This window comes from Habropoda laboriosa, unplaced genomic scaffold (assembly GCF_001263275.1).
Source record: "Habropoda laboriosa isolate 0110345459 unplaced genomic scaffold, ASM126327v1 scaffold57, whole genome shotgun sequence".
In the NCBI taxonomy this organism is placed as follows: Eukaryota; Metazoa; Arthropoda; class Insecta; order Hymenoptera; family Apidae; genus Habropoda; species Habropoda laboriosa.
This window is the reverse complement of record NW_017100229.1, coordinates 2335739-2359434: the sequence shown is the minus strand read 5'-3', so window position 1 is coordinate 2359434 and position 23696 is coordinate 2335739. Positions and strand designations below refer to the sequence as shown.

General features: G+C 45.0%; 4 protein-coding genes across 4 annotated transcripts in view; all 4 read right to left on the bottom strand.

The window, feature by feature from the left end:
* Positions 1–3667, bottom strand: part of LOC108571428 (transcription factor CP2-like protein 1) — a 15841-nt gene extending 12174 nt beyond the window's left edge. The window contains exons 1-3 of the mRNA XM_017933465.1: positions 3323–3667; positions 2794–3025; positions 1365–1509 (exon numbers count right to left, since the gene is read on the bottom strand). Coding sequence (XP_017788954.1) covers positions 1365–1509; positions 2794–3025; positions 3323–3460 — 515 coding nt within the window. The 5' untranslated portion in view covers positions 3461–3667. The remainder of the gene's footprint in view (positions 1–1364; positions 1510–2793; positions 3026–3322) is intronic.
* Positions 3668–7738: 4071 nt separating this feature from the next.
* LOC108571233 (probable inactive tRNA-specific adenosine deaminase-like protein 3) lies at positions 7739–11048 on the bottom strand. Its single transcript, XM_017933232.1, has 2 exons — positions 10843–11048; positions 7739–8944 (listed from the first exon to the last, which is right to left on the bottom strand). Exon 2 carries the CDS (start codon positions 8939–8941, stop codon positions 7739–7741), a length of 1203 nt encoding a protein of 400 aa, XP_017788721.1. The 5' UTR covers positions 8942–8944; positions 10843–11048.
* A 1043-nt stretch (positions 11049–12091) lies between these two features.
* On the bottom strand, positions 12092–20279 carry LOC108571231 (receptor-type tyrosine-protein phosphatase kappa-like). The gene is made up of 28 exons (XM_017933231.1): positions 20081–20279; positions 18660–18806; positions 18435–18590; positions 18214–18357; positions 18031–18146; positions 17776–17962; positions 17636–17697; positions 17361–17547; positions 17168–17286; positions 16912–17104; positions 16536–16835; positions 16244–16454; positions 15537–16167; positions 15141–15406; positions 15027–15042; positions 14692–14952; positions 14534–14621; positions 14384–14460; positions 14173–14307; positions 13953–14093; positions 13666–13863; positions 13397–13593; positions 13187–13293; positions 12893–13107; positions 12696–12821; positions 12480–12634; positions 12251–12386; positions 12092–12166 (listed from the first exon to the last, which is right to left on the bottom strand). Exons 1-28 carry the CDS (start codon positions 20277–20279, stop codon positions 12092–12094), a joined length of 4845 nt encoding a protein of 1614 aa, XP_017788720.1.
* Positions 20280–20779: 500 nt separating this feature from the next.
* LOC108571230 lies at positions 20780–22799 on the bottom strand. Its single transcript, XM_017933230.1, has 5 exons — positions 22217–22799; positions 21905–22153; positions 21397–21779; positions 21157–21311; positions 20780–21086 (listed from the first exon to the last, which is right to left on the bottom strand). The coding sequence occupies exons 1-5, from the start codon at positions 22797–22799 to the stop codon at positions 20780–20782; spliced, it is 1677 nt and encodes a 558-aa protein (XP_017788719.1).
* Positions 22800–23696: the final 897 nt, after the last annotated feature.

Here is a 23696-nt window from a genome sequence, read left to right as displayed (position 1 = left end):
TACACTTGTAAATCGAACGGTCGACCACCATTTTTACGCAGGATAAGAAGTGTACCTCCGTGGACAGCAGAGTTTGTCGAAATTTTGCCAGCTGTCTCAGTGTCACGTGCGTGCGAAAGCCCGGGAGTATTTTAAGTAGCAAGTACGCGTAGAAAGTGGAAAGTGATTCACCGCAGCGAATTCAAATCGACGAGAATAACTGGTTCTGCACGTGTGAACAGCTCCTGGGACCAGTTCCGCCGAAATTTCCGTCGAAAGTGGCCCGTTTTTCCAAACTTTTCATTCATGAATCGTCGCGAAACCGTGGCGATGTTTTATGGCGGTAATGAAGCGCGTACCACGTGTGAAGCGACTCTATTATCAGCTGATTCTTGACGGCAGGAGCTGCTGCTACACGCGTCAGTCTTCGCAAGTACAACTACTCTGTGTGTTATCTAACATTTGTGCACTACTTCCGGTTACTTCGTTCCGCCCTCGACGAACGCGGTACGAAGATTGAAAGAAGCTTCGGGTATATCTTAATGCCAGTTTGAATACTTGGGAATACGATTTATCAGTGAAGAGTTTAGCAGAGACAACAAATTCCAAAAAAGCAAAATAAAAATAAAAAACAGGATGACTCGATAATGGACTATTTGGTCATTTAAAGTGTTACGAAGAAGATCGACGAAGATAGAGACGTACAGATTCGTTCAGGTGTGAGAATTAGTGAACTAGAAAGAGCGAAAGAGACGAATTCACTGTGTGAAACGCGAGAGATCGAGAGGCGATCTCCGAAGCAGACGTAGTAGCCGCTGAGAAAAATTGAACAATCGGTTCCGGGACCAGAAACCCGCGTGCCTATACGCGCGGACACTCGTCAAGCGTCTAAGCGTCTGCAGCCGGCGTGATTTCCAAGTTGTATGCCGTCCGAGCCACGAAACACCGAGAACTGTGTCTGGTTTTAACCGGATTTCTCACTCGACAACCCGTTCCCACTACCAACCACGTTTTAATCGAGATTCAATCCGCTCCTGCAACATAGGTGTCTCGGGAAACCTACTTTATCGGCTTCGAGACGGTAGACACCAGCTTTGCTCGTAGAAGCTCTTCGTGATCGACCATCGGTCGAGTTTCTACCCGAGATCCAAGTCATTTTTTTTTGCTTTTTCAATTGAAAAAAAAAATACAGAAAACAAATTCTTCGCGAGTTCAGTCGCTATTAGGAGATCACCGAACCTCAAAGCTATCTCAAAAACAGGCTTCGAGGAGACAGGATGCTACACCATCCCTACATTGCCAAGTCTCCAACGTCTAAGTTTACTCTTTTCATTCGGACCATTTCAGCGGAATAAATCGCTTTCAGGGAAGAGAAGACAGTTTACCTCATGTTGTAGGAGGCGACAGCTGTTACGAGGTCAGAAGCTGCCAACGCTGACAAGGATCCATCGAAATCAGCGGCAAGATGTTCTGCCAGCTCCTCCACTTGCGTCGACCATCCCTGTCCTGAGCCATTGTTCCCCGCAGATCCTGAAGACACGAAGAAACTTCGTTACACAGATTTTTCCTACGTTTCCTTTCATTCCTGTTAACGCTCTAAGAAAGTTGAACGAGAAATTGAATTTTGCGCGCAGATCAACACCCTGTTCCGTTGCTTCCACGCTACCTCGTACAACCTTGTGCGTTAGCATAATTGATGTAGAACTGATGGTGCATCGCGCCAATTCTCGACTTTGTATCCTGAAGAGCCATCACCGCGTTTCTTCGTCGACTATTCGAATTTATCGGAGGGTATCGTCGATTGTGTAGCAACGGCAGCCGGGAGCTGTCCACCTCACACCACTTCATTCTACCTTTCTTCGGAGGATAAAGGGAACGAGCACACCTGGATGGGAACGGCAGCGAAACAAAACGACTCGCATACACCTCCGCGTACAGCTTCGCTCCGGATGGAAAGCAAAGTATCCCGGCTTCTTCTCTCTCATTCCTCGGATCGACTTAATCTGCGAGACAATGTGCACTCGGGAGTTATCAGTTTCAGGGACCACGTGGTTAAAAAGGCGTCGAACAAACGTGCCACGGTGTCTTTTCGTGAATCAGTCTGATAGCGTTCACCGTAGCAGCGTCTCTTCCGTTTGCGAGCCCCGAGTTCACGAGAAGGCGAAGATTTTTCGAGGAAAGTTCAACGAGGACCTGGCATCTTCAGTTTCAAGTCTAACTTTACGGAGATATTTCTCAACAACGCTGGTAACTCTCAAGCTCTTGATAAGGGACTATTGTTTCGAGGAACGATTCGGTTATTTTTTCAAGTTTTCTCGGGTAGAAATGATCGATGATTCTTCGAACAGGTAGACGTTAGGAAGTACACGTGGGAATTGGTAATTTAATCGTAGTATTTTTGTAGAATAGTGATTCGATAAGACGAGCTACAAGCTTGAAATCTTCAGCGCCTACGACTGTGTATCTGGGGTCGTTTGTACACGACCTCTCGAGTGATATATCTGCATCCAGAGGCAGATGATAGTGGCGACAATGGTTTACTCAGAGACGTAAATATTCATGAAAAAGAGGAGGGAAGGAAAAATGGGGAAAGTAATATGAGAAAAGTTTCTTCGTGCTGTATCTCGTTGATTTTTCAAGGAAAAAGTTCTACCGTTTCTACAAAAATTCTATCATTTCCTATAGGAATAGAAGCAAACTTCCTGATCGATTATCTCGAATAGAGATCATCCGGTGAACTTTAACCCGTTCTGTTTTAAAATACCTATCGATAAAACGCAGTCTAATATATTGGAACGTAACAAATATACTAACCATCTCTCCTAGCATGCTTCTTCTCGAGCTCTGTGATCTGCGCCAACGGCTCTCCGGCTCGACGTTTCAGGCTGCTCTGCTGGCAATTAGGCGAATTGTCCGACGAGGGGCTGAGGTGTTGAGGTGACTCGCTACTGGAACGAATCTGGACACTGTCCTCCGGAGAATCCTTCGGTGAGTTGTACTTGTCCTGCCATAAAGAATTTTGCGGACTGTGATATCCCATTGACGCCTACAAAACGTTTGGTCACCGTCAGTTCACGGGACGAATCGCGCAGAGCTTCACGGATTCCGCTCGAATCGGCTTGCGACATACCACTGAGTGCTAATTTGGAAAAATCTTGCAGGAATATCGGACTCTCGTGCCACGGAGACGACGATAATGTCAGCGTAAAAGAAAAAGATAGGAGGCGACGATACTTCATAGGAAAAGTAAGGAAAGACTAGCGTCGTGAAGCGTCGCGTTCAACGCGTACCAACGAGATGATACCATTATCGCGAGGAGAAAAGGAAGATCGTTTGAACTTACGTGCTGAGTGGCGATGGCGTCACATCTGTTCTGACGAACCGGAGACAGTTGCTCGTACGGCGGCGACGGTGTATTGGGAAACCATATCGTCCCGTTCAAGGCGTCCGCACCACTGTCCATGATGAATTGGAGCTCCATTCAACAACCCTAAATCTATCGAAGCACTCGTACTAACAGAGGTACTACTACCACTACCTTCAGGAACTATCGACTGTTTTGATCTCTAATCACGATTCTATATTAGCCCTTACTGCTCGAGTGCCCGAAGATTCTTTGGAGAACGCTTTGGTAGTCTTGATCGTAAGAGAAGGCGATAAGTCCGAACTATTTAAAACATCGACGATCGTCGACGATGAAATTTCAGGACTTCTCTTTTAGACTTTCGAAACTCTGTCGAACATCTTTCAGTTGATCATTTTCCCAATTTCCTTTCCTTTATTGTGCTCCCTTTTTTCCGTTTTTCTTTTTTCTTTTTGTAGATTCAATTCCCTCCTTTCACTCGATAGATCTTTCTCTTCGACTGGTTCGTTAGTCTAACACCAAAACGTCCTCCTTTTTTGTGCGTCCTCCGAGTATTTTTCTGCAGGATCAACGAAGATCCCCGGAGTGCACGGTGCATCACTCGACCACAGGTCAATCAAGGGCCGATTATCCTCAAGGGAGAGTTATCCTTAGAACATCACGAAGAAGCTGTTGTACAATTTCTTGATGCCAGTTGTTTCGCGTTGCCGGTGCGTTTCCAAGAGTGCGCAACCCCGCGACTTGAGGGACAAAAAACGCGAAAAGACGACAAACGCGTCTTCGAATACCATCGCCACACCTTGGCTGCAACGCATTTTGTTACTATTTTCCTTCCGAATCTTTAAGCTTCGCGAAAGGGCAACGATCCGTTCTCCTCTTTCTCTTTCTTATCTAGGAGACTCTGTGTGTATCCGGCCGAATAATCTTCCAGAAAAATGTCCGACAAAAATGAAATCTGTAAGTTGGAAACTTTGCACTAACTTTGGCCACGATCGAGGAAAACTTTGAATCAGGAGTGTATCTTTTTTTTCTCTAAAGGGGCAAAACTTTCTCTCGCTTATCCTCGATAAAATTCGTGTTCGTTTCTAATATAGTTAGGATAAAAACCGGTTGTTGCTCTCGTAGAGTGTCACTAGACACGCAAAAATGATTATTCTCGATTGCTTTCTAACGACTATGGCTCACACCACTTGATAGTGTCTTGGAAATCGAAGGCCTTCGCCTATCACGTCGTCACCACATTTTCAGGATCCTTCGTTCCATGGTGCCGACGGAAAGATAAACTTGATCCAGGAGAAGAGAACGAGGCTTCGTGCCGTAAGACCAAATAGATCACAGTGTTTCCTTTTCTTGACGTTTCTCAAACTTGTTTACACGCGAGGAAAGATGAATCCTCGGTAGAAGTCGACCAGAAGTAATTCCTCTTGGCAGGATGCTGTGAACGCGTAAACTCTCTGAGACCCGTCCTCTCAGGGTCTTCTCCCTTCGAAAGTAGCTCCTTCTAACGTCTTCTAGCTCCTTAAATCGAAGGATCAAGATCTTTCAAAGAGCAACAGCCAGTAAATCTGAGCCATTCAATTGGCGATAACGAGACTTCGGATCTTGCTTCTGAGCGCGAGATGAAAATTCGACGATCGGCCCTCCTCCTTCGACGATAGATACAGAAAAATATCCTTTCTATATACGACGCTCCTCTGCGCGAGTAGATCTTCCTTTTCGAAACCAACTGCGGGGGAGTAGGAACGCTTCCTTCGTATTAGTCTGCTTGATTATCTTTAGGATCTCGCCGCTAGCGTTGACCGACTTAAACTGCCTGAGACAAACCGGACAGGCGGATATCTCTTTGGATTCTGTGTACCCCTTTTGCGAACGACGACGGACAGCAAATTACGCGACACTGACGACGTTAAAAGTTTTGAACCGAATGCTCCGGCGATGCCTTCTGTCTAAGAACGATCTGGGTATCTGATCCAATCGCGACCGCCGGTATTAAAAGGCTGACCAATAGTGTCTACGCTGGAGGGTCGACCCGACCGTCAATTGGAACCACTCAGTGCTGATGAGCAAAATGTGACTCGGTTTACCTCGTAAAATCGTTCCGTATTTGGTCACGTACTGAATTCGAATTTCGATTAATACCTGACCTGTTGGTCTTTTTCGAAAAAAGGCAAAGAGAGAAGAAAGGACAAGATGAAAAATCGACGGAATATTTCCAACTTTTTCCGTTGTCCACACAGTCTTCGCTACGTTTCGCCGCGTTGAATGATATCTGAGAAGACGATGACGACGACGACGTTTACGTCGACTTGACGAGCAGTCGCGTCGTAAATGCTCCTTGTTTGCCACGTGGATTAATTAACTCGCGAAACGTTATCTCTCTGACTTCTCGTGGCTTGTGTTTTCTTTGCGAAAGCTTCTTATCGAAGAAGCGGAAACGGACAGATTATTCTCGTGGAAGCTTCTCCTTTTTTCGGATTCACCACGGGGAGTAGTGGACACGAGAAACAAACGTGAAAAAGAGAGGATATCGATGCGTTTCCGGGTGACGTTATTGAAGCCACGTGCCCAGTCAGTTCGACGAAGGACGCGAAACAACTGTTAGTCGTTACTCTAGTGCTTCTTCGAGCCACGTAAAAGTGGCGTGTTTGAACAGAGATTCAGACGATAGAACTTCCACAGGCTGCACTCTTTCTCTTTCTCTTTACGACAGCAATCCTTAAACCTCGAGGTTGACGTTGGTAAATGCCGCTAACTTTCGTCCCAGAAAATTCGACGAATTTAAATTAATAAAGTTGCTGCGGAACCTGAAACAACAAAAGTAATACACGTCCACGGGGAACAGGTGTTAATCGCGACTCTATGTACGATGAAACACGCTTAAACACACAGAACCCATTTATTTCTAGTAAATCACCTTCATTTACAGACATAGCAACAATGTGTCTCTGTTATCTCGAAAGATCAACGAATCTCTTTGGTCGTAATTTTATCAACTACACATGTACGTTTCCTTCTCTTTCGTTTCCCCGGGGGAGAAAAGAGCACAGAGCGCGATCAAGTCACATCGAAGCAGATCTCGTACTTCTCCACGACTGGCAAACGAATCGTCCGCGCTTCCTAATTCTCTTGCTACCTAACGACTACGTTTTACTCCTAAGCGTGTTCCACCGCGTCTTTGCACGTACATCCGTTCAGGCAAAGCTGTCCACAGCCCAACGGGGTTAGACGTCTGAAGTTTCGCTGATTGAAGTTAATCCGCGAGGTCATTGTTATACGCGCTACTCGCTTCCACACAAATTAAACCGTCCGTGTCTTGTGCAGAAATGTCTCGTACGGACAAGACACGCTTAGGCACGCGGTCACGTTCGTGTGGAACGCACGAGTGCGGAAAGGAACTCCGTAGGAAGGCGCACGGGCGACGATGTTTCGAGCGGTTCCTTAGAGAGAGCAACGACCATACTCCCGACGAATTACTTCGCGACCTTGCCTCTTGCCACTTCGTTCCCCCGACGAACGAGGTTATACGTTGCCTAGACACAACTATTCGCTTTATGCGACACTTTTGGCCAGGGGTGATCGACACGCGTCGATGATCAATTATTTCACCCCCGACCTCGTACATTCGATTAGGATGCCGGCAACCTTTGATTTAGGCGAACGATCGAGGAAACTCTACGACGATCGACGTTTCTTCTTCTTTTTTCCTTTCCTCTGACGTAATCCTTCAAAAAGCCGCCTTAATTAACGAACCATTAAATTTGTCAAGTGAACGACCTTTCCACCTCGATGGATTAAACTCGAAGTGTATCCCTTTTTTTTTCGTTTCTTTTTCTCTTTTGGTTACGTTCTAATTGGGTTTAATTCGACGGGTACCGGGGCGAAGTGATTATTTTCACGATTCTTCGGCTAGGAACATTGTGTAATAGCGAACGCAAGTGTTCACTCGTGGTATAGACGAAGAAGTAGCAACAGTACACGGGTAGACATCTCTGTTCCTGCAAATTATACCAAGGCACCAAGGCTGTTCGTATATCTGCCTGGTAATGGACAGAACGCACGTTCAAACCACGTGTAAGATCTTCCGCAACGAGTGCTTTCGATTGAAATTATAAACCGGTTGCCACATTGGTGTTAGAACAACGGCTACTCGACCAACATATTTCGAGATAAAGTCGGCAAAAGGAAAAGAAGAAGAAACAAAAAGAATTCACTATCGCGTCTGTTGAACTGCACGGAAAGGTATACGGGATCTGTAGGGAATTACTTTTTAATATAAAAAAAAATACGAAATATGTACAATTTTGTTTTCTTATACTAAGAACGATCTTCGTACGATTCTACGAAGCGTTTGACGGTAGAAAATTACCATCAATTGTTGTGAATAAATCGTGTGAGTCAATCTATATTTCTGCTCTCGATCTCACGCAACACTTGTCGACATTCTTGCTCCAGAACACCGCTCCAAACTTGATACCGATGATTCAATCCTGGCACAGCGTGCAAGATCGTTCTGGACCCTAGTACACCGGTGTTTTCGTTAGGTACACCGTAAAATATCCTGGAAACTCTCGAGTGCAAAAGTGCCATAGCGCACAGGGGACACGGTTCCTTCGACGAAAATGCCCAATATCCTGTGCACAAATAGGGACCACATTTGTCCGTCTGTTCGCACATCTTCGTCGATCCATCCTTGTTTCGTCCTTTTCGAGCAACGGTAGGTACAAGAGGTTCTTCCTTCGGAAGATTAATTTTCGACAGAGATTTTGGGTAATAAAGCGGAGCCTCTTCGACGTACTTCCTTTTGACTGTACCCTCCCCCGTTGCGTAGTCTTCTATCTCCCGTTTACCACTAGAATCAGATTCTACGGTATTTCCATCCAGTTTCCACGCACCGCCACCTTGAAGTTTCGCAACAAGATCGACTGCGAGCGTAGCTGCGTGCCACATCGGATGCTGATCGATTCTCGAGGCGGCAACCGCGAGGATTCGTCCATCCTCAGGATCGACGATCACCGCTGACCCGTTGCAATTGGAATCACCGACAGCTTCTAATCTTGCCGCATCCACCGCCACTCTCATATACCTCCCTATCGTGTCTAATTGGTGTTCAGTGAAAACTGATCCATCGATCAGACGTTCGATACTGGGATCCGGATGAAAGTTCACGGGCCAAATCTTCGAGGATCGTGCCGCTTGAACTTTCGTTCTCGCTGCTCTTGACGGTACCCTTAAAATTTGAAAATTCTCTTCCAACAGGGACAAGTTAAATCCTCTCTCGTTCAACACCTCTTTCAGTCTCTCTTCGGTTAAAGTGTATTCTACAGACGAGTCTTCTTTCGCCAATTCTCGAGTGTTTACCGGTGTCAGTAGTAGCTTGTTCGAGGAGCAACGCTTGAGATGACGGAAACCAGGTAGAACAGCTGATATACTTTTAATAGCACGCGAGATGTCCTTCTTCTGTTTAAGCAGACCCACGTAGACATCCTCTAAAGTTGGATCGTCGGTGAATTCCGAGCTTAAGATCGGTCTGGCTATCCAACTTCTATCCGCGTTCTCCACTTTGCTCTCCTTGACGTTCTTGGGCGAGGTGACCGCCATCCCCTGAAAAGACGTTGCCTTCACTTTTTCGTTGAAACATCTTCGTGGGCATTGTTCCTATCCTCGGTTGTCTTTTAACAAATCGCCAGATCTACGTTCTCCGATTGTACGTTTACACGAGGGAGGGTGGTAGGTATGAGAAAAAGAGGCGGAAGAACGTCCAGGAGGGACGCGTTTCGTGGGAGAATGGTGGTTGGTGGCGGCGGTGCTGCACTTGGTACGGCTCGCAGGAGGAGAAGCGATTTTAAATTGCTGTCAAGTTGGGCCACGGTCGGATCGATTGCCGGAGTTAGGCGCAATTGTACGACGTCGAACTGCCAACGCAAGAAATAGGGTCTTCGCTGTCGGCTCGTGCCGATCCTGCGACCATCGCTTTCCAATTGAAATCTGAAAACGCGTCGATGGGTTTACGGCAACCGCGATGAAATCTCGCCATAATTTCCCTGACTTCGTGGACAGTCCAGCTGTTGGCACGATTCTTGGCATGGGCGTTCGTGTGACCCACAAAACCAGATATACGTAGAGAATTCCGTACACAAGGTGTTTCTGAATTGTAGGTAGAAACTTTTCAGGCGGTTAATAGAAAGAAGCGATTGAAAGAAATGAGAAAGCCTCGATAATACACCGATTTATCGCGGTCTGTGTTAATTGAAACGTATCGTCATTTCTAATTCGTCGATTAAATTTGTATCTATCGGGAAATGAAACGAGATATTAAATTGTGAGAGGGGACGACGAAAATTGGAAAAAATATTTGTAAACGGCGTGTACGTCGTATCTGGTTATTATCAGGAAAACGAGATATCGTGTAAAGTAGGTCTTCGTAAGACTAAAACGATACAACTTTATAGAAGACCCTTGGAGAAATGATTTTCTTCTTATGTAACGCAAGTTATGTGGAATTTTGAAGGAATTAATTAGAAATAATACGTGGCGTATGGAGATTGGTTAGCATCGAAAACGTGATTCGGCAGTGCTGCATGGGAAGTCGCATCTTAAAGCGTATTAACCGGCTAGCGGGAGGAAAATATGCCATGGTCGGATGTTCTGTGAATGGATAAATGAGTGGACAGGACAGATTAAATTATAAAACGTTCATAGCGTAATAGCGTGCCGCGAATACGAGGTTATTGTTAAAGATGGTCATTAGGCGAACGTTAATTTTATTATGCATCGCGGTGAAAGAGAACGACGATCCAGAGAACGTTATTTAAACACGTCGAAAGATGAATATATATACATGCAAATCTATAATTTATAGAGGCAGACGTTGCGTAAAACTTTGATTTCGTTCGTTATCAAGCCATTGTCTAAGAAATTTTGCTCGAACCAACGAGTAAAAAAGCGTAAAGAACGATCGAGCAAGCATGAGAAATGTTTATTTGTAAGTAGAAGCAGTCTAAACGTTGCATTAAATCACGCGTTCGTTTCGAGGCGGCGACCAAAGGTAGTCAAATTTCGCGCCTCGTTACGTCAACCAAGATGGTGGTGGCACATTCGTGCAAAGCGTGTTCCTTATATAACAGAAAAGGAACAACAAACGAGTTCGAGTGACGCAGCACGGGTAAACGTAAACTTGTCGGGCGAATGCACTCTACGAACGAGACACTCGTTAGAATCGTTGTAAATTCCGAGATAAATTCGTATCGATCGTAATCGCAGAATTCTCATCGATCACAGGGCGGTCCATTTTTCAATGGTTCCTGTTCACGTGCCAATATGTCTTCCCTGGCCTTGAATTGAGACATGACACGCGTGTCCCGCAGCTTGTCAAACAAAACAAACCGACTGGATCGTGGAATACGTGCCGTGTCAAGAGGAAAGTGGCACAGTCGTGACACAGCGGGCACACGTGTACGTTCTAATCGCGAGCAACGTAGAAAACGATGAAAATTTCTTACCTGCTGCTGTGTGAGCGCACGTTCCAACGCTTGCTTTCCTTCTGCTTCTTTCACGTGACGATTAACCAACGGATCCTTGTCAACCACACCTTGCACACCTTTCGATATTTAGCACACTAACCACACCACACAAATACCACGGAACACACGTGAAGATACCCGCGAAGATGGACGTTTACAGGAGGTCGACTTATACCTTTCGTGATTACGAGTTATCGGCGCTACTGTCGCGCACTCTGTTGGCCGTCGAAGCAATCACTGGCGACTGGAGGAAGGGAAGCACGTTCACGGCACGCTCCTGCATTTATTTCCTTTTTCCCTCGAGAATACTTTTTCATCCCGTTGACGAAATATCGCACGGATAACCTGATATCACCGTGAACGCTGAGAATCGATGGTTTTACACGATCCTGCCAACAATTCCGATGCTTTCTGTTAGAAAATGTAAGTAGCTTACTACGATGTTTCGTGTTTCCATTGTGTGTGTACATTGTCAAGGCCAAAGACCGCGTTTTCGAACTTTGTTTTCGTTCGCGTAGCGCGATGTAAACATCGCGTACGATGTAGTAGACCAGTTTAGAGGTGATCGTTGTATCGTTCAGTTAAAATATTCCATTCGGCTGCGTGGTACTGGCGCGAGCAGAACGTTCCGCGTCGTGCTGAAAGTTGGCGCGAAAACTTGCACCATGGCGTCTCTTCATTTGTCAACGTTCGCACACGATGCGAATCCAACCTCAGTTTCACATCGCGACCTCTCCAATTTTCACACTCTTCGAATTTTTGTAAGTACTTTGCTTCAACGATTGGACGATACGTCTAACCCTCGTTAACGATCGTGTACACGTTCCGATCGATGCTTCCACGTCGCGGCGAAACTTTTATACTCTTATTAGCTGTTGTTACGATTATTCAACGAGGGGAAGATGCATCTTCGTACCGAACGATACACGTACGCGAGTTAGAGGGAATCACGCTGCGACGAGGTCATTGCTGTATATATTATGATGTATTCGTGATAACGCTCGTGAGAACGAAAGTCGTTTGCCTTGGGTCGTACACACGAAAGTAAGGGAAAAGGAGGAAAATCGGGACTAGGGGATTTTAGTATTAAGTGAATCGTTACGTAATCACGTGATTTATAGCTCGAAACGATATACATGTAGGAAAGCAATCCACGACTCGTTGAAATTAATCGTTGCGATTTATGTAACAAATTGAATCGTCGATGTTCGATTAACGAATAGATTATTCACGTGAAATTCGCGTAAGTCTCGAAATATTTCAAATACGTTATCGCCGCTTCGTACAGATACTCGATGTGTTCCTGCAAACATATTACCCTACGTTGTTACACGTACGACACGTTTGAAAAATATACGTCACCGATAATTTTCAAAAAGAGAACTACCAACGAGCTGACGAAATCAGGCCTGGATCTTCGAATCGCTCGAATCGCCAGGCAAACGTCGCATTCCTTTTCCACGCTTATTCTCTCCAAAAGAAAACTTAAGGCCAGGTAAAGTCCACAGCCGGTCACGCCGTCGCTAATTGGAAAGGGACACTTTAGCGTATCTCGCAACAACCGTGCGGTCTATATATGTATAAAGATATTTCTGAAAATTCGGCGCCGTTCTTACTGGCAGAGAACAACGGTTGGCCCATCCCCTCTAGAAATTCTCTCCGCGGCTTGCCACAGTGTCACCAATGACATTGTCTCCGGTGGTTCCTCGTTTCTCCCAGCCTTCCATTCCGTCGAGCATAATATCGTTACCTGTTGTTCGGTAACCGGTTTCTAAAATCGAACAGAAACTTTTCAATATCCGTACTTTTTGCGACGAAATTTTGCTATTTACCTCCAGTTTGTCCACGAGTATCAACCTCTGCGACGAGTAGTGTGCAAATTCAGCGAATTCTTTCGATCGAACGTTTATGTACGGTACCGGTTTGAATTCTTCGCTTGGAACAATCGGACAACAGGTCTGGAAGAAACTTGGTTTAGTCGTTTCAACGAGAAAATATATATATTTTTTTTCGCGAGGTGATAAGATACCGCGTCTTTCGGGTCCGGCGGTTGTAACATGATGATCAATTCGATTTTATACTCGGCCACCATTCTCCAGAAATCGGTAAAGGTTCCTGGCAGTGGTAGTTGCGCCGCCAGGTACTGATTCTGCAATCGTACACCGTCCACGTAAACAGCGGATATGTAATCGCTGTCCTCATCTGTCGACGGATATCTCTTTAAATACACTCTGCTAACTTTCGCTGCGGGGGAAACCTTGTGTTATTGAGATCGTCAGGCGTCAGATCAGCGATAATAAGATGCAACCAGACTCTTTCCAACCTGAGACCAATTCGGGAAATCGATTTTTAGCAAGATTACGTTCCGATAGCGCTGCTTGACTGGCAGGTGGACGAAGGGCCTCATCTTGCCAGGTCATCTTCTCTAAACTTTTACAGCCAATTTTTTTTTTTTTTACGAATTTTTCAACGATCTTCTTAGCACTTTAAACTTCGAACTAAAAATGTTTTTCCCCCCCATAAAAAATACTACCTATCTCGTTGTATCGTCAGCTGTGTTTTAAGCTCTTTAATCCTGCTCGGTAGAACTTCGTTGCACACTAGGGTGGTAGGAAAAGCGAGTAAACACTCGACGAGCGTTAAATGAGCTAGCAAATACTGCTGATTGTTGTCCACCATGTTGGCTCGTTGACTCCTGATGGCCTCCGTTTCCGCGAACACGTCAACCACCTGAAAATATGAAAAAAAAATATTGCACCTCTTTCGAAAGGGGTGTGAGAATATTTTTGAAAAATATTTTACCCCTTCTGCGGTCGCACGCCGAAGGCAAATGTCGCACAAAATTATTGTTCCAGTTCTCCCGACGCCTGCGCTACAGTGGACCACAACTGGTCCATTTCCGGGTGACGTTGCCAACAGCTTCTTTAAATACGTTACCACAGAATGCGTGGACATAGGCACGCCATGATCTGGCCATGCTGTGTAATGCAAATGCTCGATCTAATTTTTTCGAAGATCGTTTCAAAAAAAAAAAAAAAAAGTAAAATCGGTTCTGTTTACATCGGGCAATTTGTCACATTGTTTGCTACCTTACGAGCTTCGTCTTCATACGTCACGTGTAAAGTACGAAAAGTGAAATCTGCGAATACCGTGTGTTTTGCGTTGAAAACAATTATATCGCCGTACTTTTTCTTCTTTCCAATGTCAGGCCAATACTGTTCACATTTCACCTGTTCAACGTCGATAAGTATGTAGATATGGATAGTTTTCTTTTTTTTTTTTTTTTTTCAATTTTACGGTGAATTTTACCTTTCCTCCTTCCACTAAATTCGCAAGCATGCAAATGATGTAGCATTCTTCTTGCCAGACCATCCTCCAGAAATCGATCACCGTGTTCGCTTTAGGTCCTTGCGTGGCTATGTAGCAGTCCTCTTTTTTGTAACCCTTTTATAAAAATTCCATATTTATCGTTGCATTTCTCGTTCAGAGAGCATTTCCTTTCTAGACTAATATTGGTTACCTTGATGTAATTAGCGTTTATGTAATCGGAGTAAGGATCGTCGGGAAGCTTCTCTAATGTCACGCGATTCTCGTCGTCTACGAAACACGAGTATATCGATTATTGTCTTTTCCTTGAAATATCCTAAAATTATACCATTTATACACGTACATGCTATAAGATTTGCATAACGATTTTTTGGTTTGTTCTGCGGCAACTTCCCGTAGTCCCATGGTTTCGTTTGTCCTCTTGGCAACGTCTTTCCAGAAAATTCGATCGTGAAATATTCTAGTAAAGAAAGGAAAAGGAACAGCGTGAAAAAAACTTACGCTGTACTGTTTGTGCAGCATTCCAGTATCGATCGCCTGCTTCACATAGTCCTCGAAATCCTTCACTTTAACCGGAGACATTCGTTCCCCTCTCTGACTAATATCGTTCACGTATACCGTGCCGTTTTCGTAAGGTGTACTCGCGCGTGATAAAAACTCTTTATCGGACGAAGTAGGTGTGGTGCTGCAAACGTATTTCGTACTGAACCCGATCGATTCTACCTCAGGATTTTCGTTGGTATACGTCACAACCACTTCCTGCTGCGAGATCGCCTGTTTACTCCTGTGGGCGATGCAACAGGTGTCCAAATTATTTCTCTTCGCGTGTGACAGACACTTTTCTTCTGTTTTCTTTCTTTTAAATTACCACTTATTCCAACGAGAGAAAAGGATCGAGAGAATTTCTCCAAAGTAGAAAAGATGTTTACATTGGACGAGCGAACACCCACCTTCTGTAAAAGTAAAAAGTCCCAGCTCCAACGATGGCGAATATCGTGGGAAGTGTAAGCCAAGCCTCGTGGTGTCGCTTCGGCGGCTCATCGACACGAATCGATGCTGTTTTCGCGACTATAACACGACCGTCTATCGATCTCTTTTCGGTTTGCACAATAACCACTATTGCGTAGGACTCTGCTGGCCGCAGCGGGCAATTGGTGGCATAACCGCGTACCCTGTTATCGCCTATTGTGATCGTTTTACCAGCGTACTCGTCGGTCTGTCGCGAAGGAGAAAGTTGGTAGCACGTGAAAAGGACGTTTAACGTGATTTTCTTCGGGTGATTTATCCTTAGGGAGGACGACGGGAGGAGCAGGAAAGCGAGATAAAGAAAAATTCACGATACTCACGGGAAACGTGGCGACTTTCCACGCGATCTCGTGATCCTCGATGCCTGCTTTCTCGAGCAGATACGGGATCAATTTCTCGCGATTCGTGCAAACCTGCGGTCCTTTTACGACCACGTTCATCAGGCTGTCTTTCGTGTCGTTTAAAACGGCTGGAACGTGCAACAGAATCGTCGAATCTTCCCTCTGGACTTCTGCTATCAGTTCCTTCTCGAATCCTATGGCCGGAGGTGTCTTCACCTCTACGATCTTTCTCTCCCCGTACGTTTCCGTATTTGTCATTCCTCGTATGGAGATTTTGTATGTAGACGACGACAATAGATGCAACGTCTCGTTGTACTCTGATCGATATTCCTTAACGTGGTATACGTAAATCGTGCCTCTTCGAGATCGAGGAATTTCCATTTTCAGGCGAGACGAAATCATTTCTGCGCTTATCACAAATTTATCAAGATGGCCACCTGTCTTCCAAGGATGGGACCAGCTCAAGTTCACCAGCCCTTTGTCGCGAGCCTCCGCGGCGAACATTTCTGGCGCGTCCAGCTTTAGTTTTTCGCTGATTATCGACACGGATGACAGTGTGCCGGGTGTCGAGACGTTCACGTTCACGGCTGCGACCTGAAACAACGGGTTCGTTATCGTAGATTAACCACGGATTCTACACGGCTTTCAGCAGTACCGTGATTAATTCAGTTCGTTCATCCGCGGATTTTACAGTCGCGCAGATGTATTTGTTCCACAGTTTGCAGTACTCCGTTGGTTGTATCTTGGACGTTATTTCACAGTTACGATAACGATTCGTCACCAGATAATACTCGATCTCCCCGTTGATAGGTGGTTCTGGTTTTAGCCATCTTAGATACACGCTCGTAGTTTCTGAATCGAGTTCGTAAATTTCGAGATTCCTCACGGGAGGTGGAGCTGTTTTAAACAAATCGCGAATTAACACGTCGATACCATTTGAAACTCTCTTTTTCACGAAAGTTGTCGTAACAATCGAACCTTTCGGAGGAGTGGTGAACACGAGCTTCTTAAAAACCAATTCGTTCTGTTGTTTATCGTAGCTTCTGACAGCGTAAACTCGTGCTTCGTATGTTTCAGCTCCGTACAACAATTCGCTCACGTTCAAAGAGTATTCTTCCGTTAGTCGAACGATACTGAAATTCTCTACAGCTTCGCCGAGACCCATTACTATGATTTTTGCAACAATTCTTCCTGATATCGTGGTGCAATCCTCCGGCGCATCCCACGTTAGCGTGTTATCTTGGAATCTTAGATTGCTGTACTCCTCGGTTACAGTTTCTGAAAGTATTAAATTACAGGGTCGTTTCTCGAAATGAAAATTTCCCATTCTGTAAAACTATCGAGCCTCTTTTACCATTCTGATTGGTGTTAAATTCGATTATTTCTTGGGGTCCTCGATTGGAAGTGTGGGCCGCGATTTTTACAACGTATCGCGCATAGGGTTTCAATTTCGAGTACGTGGCAGTAGTGAAGTTAGGAGTATTGGAAATAGTTTCGATTATCGGCGGTGGAGCCGTCGAATTATCGCAGCCAAGATACCTTTGAACCTTGACAAAAATGACCCTATTAGTTTCTCATTTTTAGTCCTGCGAACTTTGCCGTTTCGTTACCTGGAACACAGTTTCGTATTTCTGTACGATTCCATTCGGGTACAAAGGGGGATCCCATTTTAACGTAACTTCGTTGTACGATCTTATTATCATTCGAACGTTCCTTACGTTTGACGGCACTGTTAATTCCAAGGAATGCTTGAACAATGGTAGTAACGAGGGGATAAAGTTAGAGAGATACGCGTATAATCACCTCCGTCGAGAGTTTGGATTTTTTGTGAAAATAAAACTTCTGCTCCGTTGCTGACGGTAAGTTTATAAAGAGTATAAGGTGTCAGGTTGGTAAGTTCTAACGGTAATTTCGTTAGATTCCCTTTGCTAATCTGCTCGCCTGTTTCGTGATTTTCCAAAAGAAAATTGCTCGGGCAAATGTACATGTTCTGTAAAATCAACAGAATATGCCGGATTTCGATAATTCGTCGAGCAGAATTGTGAAAGATTAAAGCGTGGAAATTATTTACGTACTACTTGTTCACCCGTTTTCAACGTTAAACTGGTATTCCTTATTTCTACTTTAAAGTTGATATTCGCTGAAAAATTTCGTAATTCGCGGTTACATCGTTAAACCGGTATTTGTCGGGGAATTAACGAATGTAGCGATAGCTCACCAGTGCAGCCATTTGTGAAATTCTTCCATTTTCCGTATATGGGTAGAAAAGAATCGATAACGCCGAATACGCACCGAATTTGGTAAGAAGAGTTTGGCTTTAATTCATCCGTATATCCGATCATGGTTGTAGTGTCGTCAAGTATATTCGCATTTCCAATCAGATCTGGTTTCCCCCCGTCCAATTTCTATCGAAAAATACAATTTTCTATCGAATTACAGGACAAGTATACCAAATGAAACATATTCCAATTACCAATATGAAAAATTTGTAACTAGAAAGTATCAATTTATATTCTTCTCTCACTGGAACGAACACACGAACCGCCGTTTCGTTGATAAAATCAATCTCGGGTAGTGGAAGGTTTATGGCTTCACAAAGAGAGAAACAAAAAAAAAAATGAAAATTCGATCGTTTCGTTGGCGTTTAATTTGTTACCTTTTTTACAAAATGGCGGTATATAGTATCCTTCAGAGTTGTCACAAATGAAGTAACAATGTCCAGTTACGAAATTGCAATCCTTGTTTTTACACAAGCCACAAGTTTCGTTACATCCGTATCCGTATTGGCCAATTTGACAGTCTGTAAGCAGGATCTATCGTTATAAGAAAAATTCTCATTATCCGTTATTTGTCCTTGTTACACTCTAAGATCATTACTAGTGTCGCAGTCCGCTCCCAGGAATCCTGGTGGACACGTACAACCCCTTTCGTCACAGATCGCGATTCCTCTGCAGTTTACGTCGCTCTCCAAATCTTCCGCACAATTTATCGAACAATACGGGCCGATTGTTCCCCTGGGGCAACGTGTGTTATCTGTAGGAAAATTTGAGGAAATTCGTATGGGAATTGTTCGCGATAATTCCAAGAAACGTGAAGCACTACCGAATTCTGAATTGATCTTAACGTCAGGCAAGGAACTGACGACGGTGCTTTCGTCGTTGTACAGCCTTTGACATGTCACGTTTGGCCAGAAGTATTTGCCATCCGCATAATCTTGCGCAACTTCTATAGTAGCGTATCTTAAGGTACCTGTAAATTGTGTACCGTAGTAATGGTTGATCAATTATCGTATCGTCGATATTGTATCAAGCGTAGAGAGACCTATTGGCTGGCATTTTTCCAAGTACAACATATACCACCATGGATTTAAACTTTTCTGCTCGAGTTCTGGTAAGAGTATGATTTGTGTTTCTTTCGTGGTTTTCATCGGAATTTCTTTATCAATTCGAACGATTTTCCAATCGAGCAAACCGTGCTCGGCGATCATTGTAGATCCTTCTATCACTGCTAAATCTTCTGTTTTATCGTAGAATCGGTCGTACAGTCTTACCCTTAACCGACACTCCGCACACATGCTAATCCCAATTTCTATGCAAATATTCGTGGCGTTCTCGTAGAAAGGAAAAGTTATCGAAGATGAAGTATTAGTTGAGCCGCAAACTGTGCCTGAAACATCTGACCACCTGATCGTAAATATTTTCCGATTCGTTTTAATTGGACTTACCGTCCGGAGATTTGACAAGCATGCGCTTCGAGCTTGCTATATACAGCGAATACGTGTCGTCTCGTTGTCGTGGTCCGTTTACAACGACTTTCCCTCTCGCGAGTAATTTTTCGGTATCGTAAACTCGTATATTTTCGTAACCCTTGTCCCACTTGACGACGAACGTTCTCCATTCGGTTGAGAGGTTTGCTTTAATCTGTATCGTGATAAGTTATCGTGTTAGATTCGTAAAACGACACAAAGCTATTGCAAACATATATCGCGAAGAAAATACAAAGTAGACTCAACTGAAACATTTGTTAGAATCCGTAAATTTTCCGAGAATGCGAATAGCGGAGATGTAGCGTTGGACCAGTCGCCGATCGTAATCGCAAAACAGACATTGCCAATGCCGCAAACACGCATAGTGACGTACGTGGATGCGCGAATAGAGATGACGAAGTGTTGGGTAGAAAATGATTTTATAAACATGTATTTGCCCAAACTGTCGACATTATCGATCTCCCTGAAGACTGAAAAGTCAGTAGTGAATTTGTGTCGAGCCGTTTCATTGATTTTACGTTAAACTATCGAACCAAACCTTCCCATTTACGATTCCACGTGGTACCAGTGAGCATTTTAAGTTTGATCGGTTCCCAGCCTCGGTTTATCGTAGACGTTGGACAAAACAGATTCCACGGAGCACAACTGTTCTCCGGTCGACGCGAATTTAAACAAGCAAACCCTGTAATTTGTACGTGCCTCGGAAGTAGAATTTTTCACGATTAGAATAAATGTTTTTTTTTTATCGAAAACTTACGAGCTTGCTCGTCCGAACTATGCGCCCAGTTTAAATTTCTGTTCCATATTAAACCGCTGCCATCGTCGTCTGATATGCACGTTAGTTTTCTCGTACGAATGTTGTTTCTTCCGGTGTAGTCTTTTCTTCGTAATACAATTAGTTTACCGGAACTAGTGGCTACTTGTGCCAGGAGAAATAGTAACGCTAACACGTTCATTGTTCGTATAGGAAATGATAAAAAGTGATAATCGAAGAGGACGGTTTGGCGAATAGAGAAAATCGCATCCGACGTGAGGAAGATACGTTTAGCACGGCCGAAACAATACAAAGTGAGATTCTCTGGGAAGCTGAGGAAGTGGACTTCCTACGATAAGTTTTGTATCTGGTGTCTGTGACATGCTCGATAATGAGAACGAGAGGGAAAGTGGGGAAGGAAACGATCGGGAGCACGTTGCGCACATTTTTATTTGCAATATACAAGAGCTTAGAAAAATAGAACTGTACCTACTACTACTAGGTATTATAAATTTATTTGGCTTAAGATAACGATAGATTACAAACTCTCGGGGAAATATCATAAGACTAGGATTTCGATCAGAAAACGTATCTGCGGTAAAGAAGTTCCAACCTATCGCGGTCTCTGGACTTACATTATTATACTTTGAGCCGGAACGTTTCGTACATGTATGTATAATTGTACGATCGAAATGAAAGAAATCAGTGCGAAAGACGTGGTATCCACGAGTGTACTCTTCTGTGCCGGCCGAAATTGCATCTAGGCGATAGGAGTGCTAGTAACGCTAAAATAGCACCTAACAGAGAAACTCCGCAGAGAGCGCCAGCTGTGACATCGTGAAGAGGGGTTCCAGCTTTAGGGGATTTCGCAGCTAGCAGCAATAGTCCTGCACAGCTTAACGCCGCTAGTCCAGCGAGTCCAAGTCCTGTCCAAGTCTTCCTTAAGGTTCTGCAGGCACCAGCTAAGGCGCAACAGGCACCACATCCCGCTGCACTGTCGTAATAGTACCTGGAAATAAAGATGGACCTGTTTAGCGTTTGATGGAAGCCAGAACCTTTCTTTATTCTCGTGTAATTACCTTCTTCCCTGCGTCCAAGACAGATACAAGGCTAAACCGCAGGTGAGGATACCAACGAGAACCAATAGAAGTGGCGCGTTCCTTCTGTCGTTCTTCTCTAAACCGCTAGCCAATGTTGTGTTCGCATCGCTGTTGGGTGGTGAGAGCGGTGGTACCTGTACGCGATAAATAGCACGTTAGATCATCGTTCGATCCTCCGTTGTTGTTGCGCAACCGAGAATGGATTATATTATCACCGACCACTGCGGTTCTAGCGATGAACGCGCTTTCCACGCTTTGATAGCCGTTTCTCTTCTGTCCAGCGGGTATCACCTGATACCTAGGTGAACCGGACACCATCGGCATAGATTCTGGCCCACTTTCCATGTACGCGTAACGAGGTGGCGGGTCACCGTGACCCATCGTCACAAGGTCGACAGGAGCCGTGCCTACGTATCGTAGTCTTCCACAATTACTGGCTGGACAAACCTGGTCCTGTTGTCGGGGAGGCGGGTTTTCCAGCAACGGTAGACATCTTCTTACCGACGATTCTTTGTTAGGGGTGGAGGTTTGAGGACCGGTAGGGAACGTCCGATTCTGCGGTGTACCTTGAGGCGTCAAACGGCTCGGACTGAACGTTCGACCTAGATTTTTCGTAAAATTAGTTTAACTAACTTTTCTATCCGTCGTCGGTGAGATTTGAGAAAAGCTCGTGTGTCGTTTCGAGGGTGAATCGTATGAAAAGAATATTTGGTAAAGAAATGTGTACCGGTTGGCGAGCCACCTGGAGTGAGCGCTCTTCTTTGTGGCGTACCGGTTTGATTGAACGACTGCTGTTGCCTCTTCGGAGATAGGGTCCTCTCCTCGGATCTGGATCGAGGTTTCCTGGGAGTGGTCAATATCTCGTGCAGTTTTTGCGTGGCCAAGTTGTTTCTCGGCGAGACGGACAACACCTGACCGTTTCGTTCTGGAAGAGCTGGAGGGTCCTCCTCTTGCAGAGGCACTCTGCTATAACGACCTAGTAACACGCTGATGTTTTATTACCAAGAATCGCCATACAGAAATCTCCGGTTCAACTTACCCTGAGGCGTGTTGATATGTCTTCTCACCGGGGATAGGTGTTTCCCTGTATTCCACACGATCTCCTCGTCCTGATAATCCTGATCACCCGGTACAATCGTGTATCGTCCACCGTTGTTCCGACAGCTTTGCATCTGCAGCTCGTCTTGGTTGACCGCCGGTGCGGAACGTTGTTGCACCTGCTGTTGTGGAATGAACTCGTACCTCGAGGAACCCCTCCTCTGTATCTGACCCCTCTGTTCGTCCTGTATGTACTCGTACCTTGAACTTTGCCTGTACATAGCGCGGTGCTCCTCCACCGGAACGCTTCCATACCTTCGATGCGTAGAATTACCATTTTCCTCGAGATAGCAGTACCTGTTCCCGCTCTTCTCCAGCTCTCTAGGTCCTTGAAAAGCGGGGTTACTCTGACCACCGTTCCATTGCAATTGCAACGGGGGAGGTGGTGGCGGTAAGTCTTCGTTACTTTGAAACTGTGGAGGAGGCGGTAGATCCCCTTGATCCTCGGGTATGTACTCCGATTGCCGGCAAAACGAGGGATTCGTGTAACAATGGACCGGAGTTGGTTCTGTTGTCTGGGCCATGCTTTTATCGCAACTCGTTCAACTTTGATCAATGTCTTTCAGGGAACGTTCCACTAGGCACCAGGAAACGGGGAATCTTGATAGTCGACGTGCACCAGATTTGTCACGCACATTTACAGTTCCTCGACGCGTTCATCCTTTACGAGCAATTTTTTCGATTCACCAGAATCAGCAGAGTGCTACTCACGTAGGAGGGAGCTGTCCAGGTCTCCAGGGAGAAGCTGACCGATCTTGTGGGCGGCGAGATGACCTCTTGCGCGGGAGTATGTTGTTTCCTGCACATTTTCCACGATTCTTTTCTTCTCTCTTCACTTTTTTCTTTTTTACTCTTATCCGTACCCCCTTCCGCACTAAGCACTTGTCGTCATCGCTGAAATCACAATTTTAAACACTCCGTCGAATTTAGTTTAGTTTCCTGCTATCCAAAGCGCGTGCAAAACGATTTCCTCCGACGAACGTCCAACTTTTCTCCGAGGAGTTCACGAGTCCGTCGTGACAAAGTCCGATGCTCGAATGCGTTCGATCCGTGCACTACGGTTGCCTCCAACAAACTGCCACATGAGTTCCCTTAAGAGCAGATGCACGAAGGGCGTTTCTCCAAGCGTTTCCACTGCATACACGGCGTGTGTATGTGCGGCGTACTACCTGAGGGGTTGTCAGAGGGTTCGCATAATACGGGCCTGGTGTCCCATCACGGGGTGGGGGCCCTGTCACCTATAGTTCGTTTCCTCCAACGTTTTTTATGTTATCGCTACCCTCGATAGTACGTCGAGGAATTTATACGCGCCGCCGTCGCGACATTTAAATTTTAAAGTCCGCTCCGTGCTAATTTCGGTCGTTTCCAAATCAGCGCTAAAGTAAAATTGAACAATTACAGACGTACTTAAGTAGGTGGGA